Genomic DNA, 11903 nt, shown 5'->3' with positions numbered 1-11903 from the left:
TGTTCTGCATGAACTAATTAAAATTTAAACATTGATGTTGCCTTGGTAATACTTGAATTCAACGATAAATATCAATGTTCCAAATGGCCTGTTGCCATAGCAACGGATCATTTACCCAAGAACAGTAGCCGTTTTGATTTATAAAAAGGACTGTATAATCTGATTTTTCTTTCATTTCCCTTAACTTTAGGGTAAGAATAGATATGTTTGCTGTTAACATGCAAATAACATATAAATCCATTGTCATGGCAACCAAGTAACATCTAATTTGAAAAAAAATATAACATGGTTGACATATAATGGACAGGTGGAAAATGCAATTTATAACAATTAACTCAAGGTTTGACCCAGTCATTTAATTTTGAACAAAGATTACAATGTTTCGCATTAGTTCATTAGAATGATGAAATTTGAGGTTGCCTTGGTAATGCTTGAAGTTCATGATAAATATCAATGTTGCAAATGGGCCGTTGCCATGGCAACGACTCTTTTTTCCCAAGAAAAGCACCAAATTTGATCGAAAAACAGTTTAAAATCTGCATTTTGTCATAAATTTCCCCTAATTTTAGGATGCAAAGCATAGATATGTTTGCTGTTGATGTACAAATAACTTCAGCCATTGCCATGACAACCAAATAACATCTAATTTCAGTGGCTTAATTTGGTTTCTATGTTTTAAGGGTGAAGTAGTACATTGGGAATAGTTACAAGGACAGCCAGTGGTCTGACGTGTCCAAAACCCTAAGACGGCTTCCAAAAATGTAGTTTGAAATGGCTGTTGATATATAAATGGACATATAGGTCATTTCCTATCAATCTGAGATATATGATTTTGGTGTCTAGACCATGGTTTCAATGGTCAAATAATACACTATCACAAGTTGAATGGACAGTCAGTTGTCCATTATATAAAAAAAATCCAAGATGGCTTCCAAAAATGGAGTCTAAAATTGCTGTTGCTGCATTAAAAAAGTAGTTTGTTTGATATCCTGGAATATGTTTATGTCATGGTTAAATGGGTCAAATAATACATTAGGACAAGTAACAAGGACAGTCAGTGGTCAAGTTTGTCCAAAAATCCAAGGTGGCTTCCAAAAATGGAATAGCTCCTGTTACTAACAAATGGACATATTTCGTGTAATATATGTCAGTAAATACATCATGTACATTTGAACAAGTTACAAGGACAGTCCGTAATCCAGTGTGTCTAAACATCCAAGATGGCTTCCGACAATTGGAGTCTAATCGGAGCCTGTTACTTAAAAATTGACATATTTCATTTAAAATCCACCAAGAAAAAATAATTTTGGTGTTCACACTTTGGTTTCAAGGTTTTAAAAATATGTTTAGACTGGTTACAATGATATCCAGTTGTCCATTTTTTCCAAAAAATCCAAGAGGATTCAAAATGGCATATAAAATGACTTATATCACTCAGAAATTATCTGAGTTCATACAACAGCAACATGTGAGAAACATTTTTGGTGTCTACACTGTGGTATGAAGGGTCCACTATTACATTAGGACAAGTAACAAGGATGGTTAGTTATCAATTTTGTCCAAAATCCAAGGTAGATTCTAAAATTACATCAATGGGTGCTGTTGCCAACTCTTACCTGCTTGCATTTTGAATGTAGGCACCAAAATTATTTCTCACAAGTGGATATTACATCCACTTCAAAGTAACAGTTGTCATTTTAGAACCCATTTATGGAAGCCATCTTGGATTTTCAGGCAAAATGGACAATTGTAACCAGTCCCAAAGTATAATTTGATCCTTGAAACCCTAGTGTAGACACCAAAATAATATCACCAGGTGTATTTTTGATGTACTATGTCCATTTTTTAGTAACATTATAACCCCCATTTTTCAAGCCATCTTTGAATTTTTTGACACAATAATGACACCTGACTGTCCTTTCAACTTGACCAAATGTACAGTATTACTTGACCCTTTAAATACTAGTGTAGACACCATATCCCCAATGTATATTATTAATGAACTATATCATGTCCATATTGAAGTACCAACAGTCAATTTAGACCCCATTTTGGAGGCCATCTTGGATTTTTTAACATACCAGTCCACTGACTGTCCTCGTAACTTGTTCTAACCATGGTTTTATGATTATGGTTTAGACATCAAAATCATATTCCCCAGACAGATATTGAACAAACTATGTCCTAATTTATTATTTGACTCTTGAAAATATGGTTTAGACACCAGAATCACATCTCACAGGCGGTTATAGAATGAGCTCTGCCAATTTTTAAGTAACAACAGTCAATTTTAGACCCCATTTTGCAAGCCATCTTGCGTTTTTTAACATACCAAACCACCGACTGTCCTTGTAACTTGTCCTAATGCATTACTTGACCCTTTAAAATATGGTTTAGACACCAAAATCATATTCCTCAGACAGATATTGAACAAACTATGTTTATTTGTAAGCAACATTAGACATTGTTTTATATCTTTTTTGGAAGCCATCTTGGAATTTTGGACATACAAGACCACCGACTGTCCGTGTAGCTTGTCCTAATGTATTATTCGCCTTTGAAATCATAGTTTAGACACCAAAATCATATCTCACAGGTGAATATAAAATGAGCTATTCCACTTTTAAGTATCAGCAGCCATTTTATAATTATTTTCGGAAGCCATATTGGATTTTCGGACATACTTGACTGTCGTTGTAACTTGTCCTAATATTATTAGACTCTTGAAACCAATGATTTAAAGTCAAAATCCCTTCTCCTAGGCCAATATGAAATGAGCTACGTCCGCTTTAGGTATCAGCAACCATTTTAGATTCAATTTTTTGAAGCCAACTTATGTTTTTGGACATTCCAGACCACTGACTGTCCCTGTAACTTGGCCCTATGTACTATTGATCCTTAATAACCAATGAATAAAAAACAAATTAAAGCCATTTTATCAAGTAATGGATGAGTTGTGGATTTTTAGCCTACGGCAGCCAGTGAGGGCACCATCTTGGATTTTCCTGTTACCCTGGAGTACTTAATTTTTCTTTTCAACCTTTCAACCAGTAAGGGTATTTTTAAAAATTTAAATATTTTAATAAGTCTACTTATCATGTAAAATTAGCAGTGAATAGATTATACTTCATGTTGATTAGATTCATAATTATGTTAATTTAAAAATTATCACAGTATTTCAAAATCTGTAGTGTAATTTTTAGGGGTCCAGATATGATGTATTGAGTAAAATTTATTTTTAAAAGTTGTCAGCTAGCCCAGCGAAAGAGTAAAACTTTCGAAATTTTTCATTTTTTTTACAAAAATAAAATTTTGTAAAAGATTTTGGGTATAGTATTCGTAAAATAATCATATTTTATCAATCTCTCTTTCAGGTTCTCTTTATTTTTTTCTTGGTAATGATTTTTTTGGGGGGAGTAGGGTTGCAGAATTTCCGGGAATTTTCTTGATGGAATCTTTTCATGGGAATAAACGGGAATTTGGTGGGAATTTTTTGAATTTTCGGCAATTTTCAAGAAATGATGGGAATTTTCAAAAAAGTAACAATTTTCTGATATATGCAGAAATTAAAACGCGTACTAGCAGATGATACTTGATAATTCTTTGTCATCAAAGTTCGAGCCAAGTATTATGCTTAAAACAGTCAGACAAAGCAAAATTTTAATGATTTCCACGTAAAAGTTGATTTACTGTATTTACATTGATTAGGAGCTCAAGACCATGTCAACTCCTCAGATAGACTTTTGATTTTGATTTATCAACGCCTATTATCCCCTTATATATTGATATGATGAACGGCCTTAAAGCACAAATCACACCAAGGTGCTTTCTTCAAAATGGCAGCCTGCGAATACTTTGAACGAAATTGACCAGCCTCGAAATTATAGTTTCGGGAATTTATTTGAGCCCAAAAAGTCTGATATGATTTTTGTAGGTCTTATTTCGATGCCATGTATAATGAAATAAGATGGTGCTTATCATTTAGCATATTTATGTTCAGCACCCTCAAATAAGGGACAAGGAAATAAAATAAACATATTATTTTTATCAAAATTTGTACTTTTAAGGGACCATTGGCAACATTGATATTTATCATTATGTTCAAGCATTACCAAATCAACATATCGGAAGAAATCATGCATAACACTTAATGTGATTTTAAAATTAAAAGAGTAGGTCAAACCTTACGCATATTAAGTTAATTTTATTGTATTTTCCACCTGTCCATTATCTTGTCAGCCATGTTATTTTTTGGTAAATTAAATGTTATTTTATTGCCATGGTAATGCCTTAAGATGTTATTTATACATTAAACAACAGAGATGTACGTGTATGTTTGGCACCCTAAATTTAGTAGAATTGAATGAAAAATAATATTCTACAAGGTATTTTTTATCAAAGATGGTATTTTAGGGGGAATAAAATGACCCGTTGCCATGGGAACAGAACATACATTTATAAACATTGATATCAATAAATTCAAGCATATTAAGTTAATTTTATTGTATTTTCCACCTGTCCATTATCTTGTCAGCCATGTTATTTTTGGGGTAAATTAAATGTTATTTTATTGCCATGGTAATGCCTTAAGATGTTATTTATACATTAACCAACAGAGATGTACGTGTATGTTTGGCACCCTAAACTTAGTAGAATTGAATGAGAAATAAGATTCTACAAGGTATTTTTTATCAAAGATGGTATTTTAGGGGGAATAAAATGACCCGTTGCCATGGGAAAAGAACACACATTTGTAAACATTGATATCAATAAATTCAAGCATTACCAAGGCAACATCAGTTTTTATCATGCTAATGAACTCATTCGGAACACTTACTGTATTTTTTGTTCAAAACTTAATGACTGGTCAAAGTCAAACCTTATGTAGATTAAGTAAATCTTTACTTTACATTCCACCTGTCCATTATCATTACAACTGTGTTTAATAGTTTGTTTTTAAAATTATATCTTAATTGGTTGCCATGGCAATGGCTGAAGATGTTATTTATTTATTAACAGCAAGCATATATATGCTTAGCTCCCTAAAATCGGGGCAAATGAAATAAAAATCAGATTTTACAATTTTTTTGTTTATCAAACATGATACTTTTCTGGGGGGAATGAGCTGTTGCCATGGCAACGGGACATTTGAAACATTTATTTATATTTTTATCATTAAATTCAAGTATTACCAAGGCAACATAATTTTATTATTCTGATGAACTCATACAGAACTCTTACTGAAATTTTTGTTCGAAATTAAAATGACCGGCCAAACCTTTCGCATATTGAGTTATTTGTATTTGTATTTTCCACCTGTCCAAAATCTTGTCATCCAAATCATTAATTTTTAGTATCAGATATTATCTGGTTGCCATGGCAATAGCTTCAGATGTTATTTATACATTTTGCATCAAACAAATCGATGTTTAGCACACAAAGATTAGGGGAAATGCAAGAAAAATCAGATTCTACAGTCCCTTTTTTAATCAAAACTGATACTAAATGAAGCATGGCGGCTTGTCATTGTTCGAAACCCACCTTCACCCGACAAAGGAAATTATAATTGGTATAGTGTCGAAAATTTGTCTATCTGACGGTCAATCGGATCGGGGTCGCCCTAGCCACTAACCCGTCTCTGTGGTCTAGTGGTTAAGGCACCGGCGTTCAAAGCTGGGGGCCCGGGTTCGATTCCCGGCAGGGACATTTTTTCGGCATTACCAATTTTTCTAAAGGGTAGATAGCTCTGGGGAACCTTGATTAAAGCTACGCCTACCATTGTTCTCTTCATCAATTTCTTTACAATATTTAAATAAAAAGAGTTGCCAAAGCGGTTGTACATGTATAACTTTACACATTTATAAATATATATATATATATATATATATATATATATATATATATATATTAGTATTAATTTGCGACTAGTTCTGTTAATAAAGCCAAAAATATCAGATCATAATATATTATACATATGTGAATCAATTGTCCACTTTTAAACTGGAAAAATGAAAAAAATGTGGATTAGATACCAGTGGCGGATCTGCGGGGATTAGAGTGTGTTATTCCCCCGCTTTGGGCTGCAAAGTAAAAAAAAGTAATGAGCTACATTTTGGAGTCAACCCCCTTTTTTGTGCATTTCAATTTTTTCGGTACCAAAATGACCTTTCTTTGGTAGTGAAACTTTTTTTTTTTGCTTGTCAAATTTCTCGGTCAAACCCCCTCCTTGGAAAAAAGCTAGATCCGCCCCTGGATACAGTCAGTGGTGAGACAGGGCTGTAACAATAGTAATTAATTCAGTAAAAAGATTAGAATTGAGTGTATTGCATCAACGAAAAAAAAAACTTAAAACAGCAATAGTGCAGTGCGTGGATGCAATGTATTTGCCCACCTTTTCCCCCAAAGTCCGAGTCTATAATAAATTAAAAGCCCCTTCGGTCGCTTCAGCTGCAATTTACTCAAAGTGGTGAACCGTAAAATCGGTATCCTTCGCATGTCATGTTTATTCTTCGCTTGCCGTTCGTTGATAAAATTTGACAATAGTTAATGATCGCATGATTTGACGGAAACTTTATTTGAATTCGCGTGCATTTCGTTCATTTTACCATTCGTCACCCTTCGTCCGCCTATGTTCGGTCAGGTGTGAGGGGGCTTTTAAGCCAATTGTGAAATGACTGGCAACCTCCAATACAAAGCCAATGCAACCATTAGCATGATTACCCACCATGGAGCTATTAACACAAAATAGCCCCATGCATTCATCAGCCCACAAACGCATGCACAACCGCATCGATGTTAGATCTCGATCGTTTGGCATTGTCCATCATTCAACCCCATTCAACGTACGATTTTGATGCCGATGGTGGATGTGCGTTACCAAAATTTCTCTCCGCCAGGCTTTCTTGATACTGTTTTATATTAACATCCTATGGTGGCGATTCATCTATTACCTGGGCTGTGTTCGGCTGTGTTTGAATCAATTTCACAGAAACTCTACCTAGAGTTGTTCGGTGTTTTTCTCTTCAGTTTATAGGCGCTCCGCTCTCTCTCTGGAGGCAAATGCGTGATGTACTAGGATGTAATTAGTATGGAGCTAAAATATGATAGGCGGAGGTAGAAGTACGGGGACGGAGTTCAGGTGGATACGCTCAGTAAGTACTACGATAAGCTCTTAGCCGCCATGAAGACTACCCAAATCATGTTGCTATCGTGTTTTTTGTTATTAGCATCGCATACGTTCACTTGTATTCTTGTCATCAAACTGCGTGAAGGACGCCACGACTTTACTCAAAAATTTGTTAAAAATGTATCGCAATCTTCACCATGTTATTTGCGGGTTCATGTTTGGCGTGACGAAGAGGCCCAACGATCACCCCAGAAATTTGAATGCCCGGGGCTGAAATGTGGTATTATTTTCGTCCAGGATGTGAACTACGATACGATGAAGTCAAGTGATGCGGTGGTACATGTATCGTATTGGGATTGGAGCAGAGTGCTCAAGGAAAGACCACCGAATCAAGTTTGGATTTTTTTCACACTAGAGAGCCCTAAACTCACTATACCTTACATGATACCACCTCGCGGGTATGACCGCGTATACAACTATACAATGTCTTACCGGCCATCGTCTACGATACCTAGTCCGTATGGTTTTTATGATAGTACTGTGCCGCAGTTAGCCACTGACGACGATCGTAACTGGGCCTCAGGGAAAACCGAGCTAGTAGCTTGGGTTTCATCCAGATGCAAAGACAAACGTCCCGGTGGATATCGTTCGTGGCGGCGCCTTGAGTTTGTGGAGACACTTGCAAAGCATGTTAGTGTCAATATGTATGGAAAATGTGGAAATAAAGAATGTGATAATAAGGAGGGCGGGTGCTGGAACTTCCTGAGGACTCATAAGTTTTACCTGGCTCTGGAGAACACCGAATGCAGGGACTACATCACAGAGAAATTCTGGTTTAACGCGCTCCTGAACGACATGGTTCCTATCGTCTACGGCCCTCCGCGTGAAGATTATGAGCGCGTAGCGCCACCGAATTCTTTTATCCATCTTCAGGATTTTAAAAGCTTCCAAGAACTTGCCGATTATATCAAACGTGTAGATTTAGACGATAAGTTATACAATTCATTTTTTGAATGGAAAAAACAGGGAACGGTAAGGTACATGGGTGCACAGTTGATACATGAGCCGGAGTTTATGTGCAAAGTGGTATCTAAATTGTTGGATTCAGAAAAGAAGTCACGTTATTGTAGCCAGGCCATTGGAGAGATGAATCCATCAATAAATGAATTTTTGTCAACTTCATGCTTCGAACCGACCGGATTTCCTCACGACTTTTGAAGTGTCAATAGCGATATCCACACTGTCAGAACTCGTTCATCTCTCTGTTGAACTATCCAATATTGGACAGCAAAAGTAGCTGTCGTTTGACGTGGAATAGTGTTGTTTTAATCAATGCACCTTGTTATGTTAAAAGTGCACTAAACCTAATAATATTCCAGAGTAGAAACAACGTGATGTGTCTTTGTAATGCTGTGCCTTAAATTGTTGTGGAAAATAATCTCAATGAAGCTAACACGGAATGGGACTCCGACTGGTTGATTTCCATTCAAATAATATTCATGGTCCTGAAAATCAACAACAACAAAAGCAATTCGAGAGTCTGAAGGATCTGAGAAACCACATGTAAAAGCAAATCCAACTTGCTTTAGCCAATGCCTTTTTCAGTGCTCCGTATCCCCTGAGAAAGGTGCCATATACACACGATATAAATCCAAATATTGTTATTATTTTCATTCAAATATTATCATTCAAATTTTGCAATGATTGATGATGAAATCAAGGAGATATCTAAGCTCATTTTCCTTCGAAAAGACTTTGCCTGCCATGAAATGATAATTGTTTTTTTTTTGTACGAACATGACGTTGGTCCATATAGAAATCAGCATTCTGATCTAATTATAAAATGTTGTAGTGATGAAATTGTTGAGTTTATGATGCAGTTTTCAGATGTAACGTATGGCGGATGTATGTGAGGGTGTGTGTGTGTAAAATATAAATTGCAGTTATCTGATCGTACTCCAGGATTGAATAATGACTGACGAAATTAATCCTCAAAAGAACTTTGTAGGTCCATGCCATATGACCGAGACCTAGAGAAATTAGTATGTCAAAGGTTATTTTTCTGATCGCTCATTTCATTAAAAAAAATCCTGTTTACTGGAACGACCTTATGTCCTGACGCTTTGTCATTTCAATTCAATTAAATTTGATTTCATCCAATATGATTTATATATTTTCCCAATTCATTTAATTTTATATTCTATAAATTGCAATTAATGCAAATGACGATGTTATCGCAAATTATTTTTGTAATAATAATAGTCCACCGACTAGTATCAGAGCATGAAATGATGTGTGAGAAATGCAGACCAAAGTCATATTGGTAACACCAAATAATCTCGCCTCTCAATGTGCTTAGTTAGAATCAAGATAGTCTGTTGATAAAATGGTGACAAGACAATTACTTCGACGACAATTGTTCTGGGCATTATATCTTCCAAGATATAGGGTTAGGGTTGCAATGGGATTTTACATTGGGTTAAGGGGTAGGTTTAGGGCAGGGTTTAGTGTTAAATCCAGGGATGAAGTTGGTCATTACATTAATGTGTGGAATTTGCAGCGGAACAATTATCACCAAAGCAAATGTCATGGGACCTTCATCCTTCCTTTATTAGCCTACAAGACGCATTACTGAGCATGGTCTGTGTATGTATGTCCTTGATTATAATATTGAGCTGGGGAGTGTTTCATCAGGGCTCATCAGAGAAAACAATATTTTGATTCACCGTCTAATAGATATAGCAGGATAGTAGGAAAATATGGAAGGAATTAAACAAAATTACAGGTAGAGAAAAAAAAACTCATCACCATCCAATTTGGATAGTGATAAATTTTACGATTTATTTGTGAACGTTGGAAAACAAATTTCGGAAACTTTTAATCACCATAATTTATCATGGAATCATCTAACCAGTATCCACTCTTTTACCTTCATACCAATTATTCCTGAAAGCACTTATAAAAATCTTTCTCTTTTGTCTGATCAGAGTAGTCTTGATATTCTAGACTTTGATACTAAATTACTTCGCTTTTCAGCTCCTTTTATTTATGAATCTTTAAATGACTTCTTTAACGCAAGTTTGATATCTGGAATGTTAACTGATGATTGGAAAATCTAAAGAACTACACCAATTTATAAGGGTAAAGGTGACAATAAAGACATTTCTAATTATAGGCCAATTTCAATTGTATGTCATATTGCTAAATTATTGGAAAAGGATGTTCAATCCCAATTTTTATTCTATTTACAAACAAACAATCTCATTAATATTGACCAATATGCCTTCTTGCAAAATCACTCAACTAATACTTGCTTTACAAAGAATTATTGATGATTGGTTCGAATCTTTTAATGAAAAAAGAGAAAGTTGGTGCATGTTTCCTTTATATCTCTAAATATTTTGATTGTATCTACCATAACCTATTACTTTTTAATCTGAACAAATTATTATGGCATTTCTGACACTAAGCTCCTCTGTTTTAAAAGCTTTCTTTCAGACAAAAAACAAGCATTGTTTTCTCAAGGTAAACAATCTAAAACAAAGGAAATATTATTAGGAATTCCTCAGGGTAGTATTTTAGGTCCCTCTCTTTTTTCTAATTTTTATGAATGACATTACAGATTCTTTAAAGAATTGTACATGTAATATATACGCTGATGATGTGGTAATTCTGTGTCTGATAAAGATATTAATGTCGTAATATCCAAGCTTCAAGTAGATTTGAATTTTATTAATGAATGGTATTACTGTAACAGATTAAGGATTAATGTGAAAAATGCAATGTTATGATGTTGACCAATAACGTTAGGAATAATAATGATCTTAGATTGAAGGTGCATATTAATAATGAGATCACTGAACAGGTACGAAGTATAAGATACCTAGGCATCATGTTAGATTATTAGCTATGCTGAGATTCTCATATTAAATATTTAATTAAATCTTTAAGTTACAAGATATTTACATTAATGAAAATTTGTGAAATTTTAAGCAAGGAAGTTTTGAATAAAATATATAAATGCACCATACAACCAACTTTTGACTATTCTTGTTCCGCATGTTGCTGGAAACTAAGAATGAACAACGGAGACTTACTTTCATACAGTTATTGTGAATTATACAGTCCCCGCCACCATAATATTATCATTTTTTTACAGTAAAACATTCCTCAATTCGTTGTCATACCTATATGTAGGAGCAAAGTACAACGGCTATTGCACCAGGCAGACGACAATCCATTGTGCCGAATGTTTTTCATGTGCAAATTGTTGACAATACGAGTAGTCATTTCCATTCAGAACATTTTCCAAAAATATTTACATCTTACCAATAAGATTCTATGACTGGAGTTCCAACAGGCAACAAATTTATTCAAGCAGCTGCTCATTTCTAAAGAAGCACAAAAGAAAGAACGGCAATAAGGACCTTTTTGATGTCCGCCTTCGAAGCCGCCAGTTTCAATGAAGAAATCCGAGGGGTGACATTTTACGAATATTCATTTGTATCAATTTTTCATGTTTCATATTAATAAACAAACTGAAATTTGTATGACAAAATGCATGACAAAACATCAATAACCAAGCACTATTACGACGAGATATTTGTCCTTATTATATCAATTAACCTTTAATTAGTGAAAAAAAAATGAATTTGACCTTTACTGAAACCAGATTTTAACACTTTTCCGATCGTTGCGGCGAATGAAAATTTCAAATGTGGTCGGTGGAATATTGTTATCCATTACTGTATATGCCAGATGAGTGCCGGCACATGCC

At 34.7% G+C, this 11903-nt stretch overlaps 1 protein-coding gene across 1 annotated transcript; it reads left to right on the top strand.

The window, feature by feature from the left end:
• The first annotated feature begins 6574 nt into the window (after positions 1-6574).
• On the top strand, positions 6575-11503 carry LOC129268218 (glycoprotein 3-alpha-L-fucosyltransferase A-like). The gene has a single exon (XM_064104775.1). It carries the CDS (start codon positions 7181-7183, stop codon positions 8342-8344), a length of 1164 nt encoding a protein of 387 aa, XP_063960845.1. The 5' UTR covers positions 6575-7180; the 3' UTR covers positions 8345-11503.
• Positions 11504-11903: the final 400 nt, after the last annotated feature.

This window comes from Lytechinus pictus, chromosome 9, assembly GCF_037042905.1.
Source record: "Lytechinus pictus isolate F3 Inbred chromosome 9, Lp3.0, whole genome shotgun sequence".
NCBI lineage: Eukaryota > Metazoa > Echinodermata > Echinoidea > Temnopleuroida > Toxopneustidae > Lytechinus > Lytechinus pictus.
Note: the sequence above shows the minus strand (reverse complement) of the source record. Positions and strands in the feature narration are given on the sequence as shown.

What these genes read in the sequence shown, in the direction of transcription:
- LOC129268218 (XM_064104775.1), top strand. Translation starts at nt 7,181, where the DNA reads ATGAAGACTACCCAAATCATGTTGCTATCGTGTTTTTTGTTATTAGCA.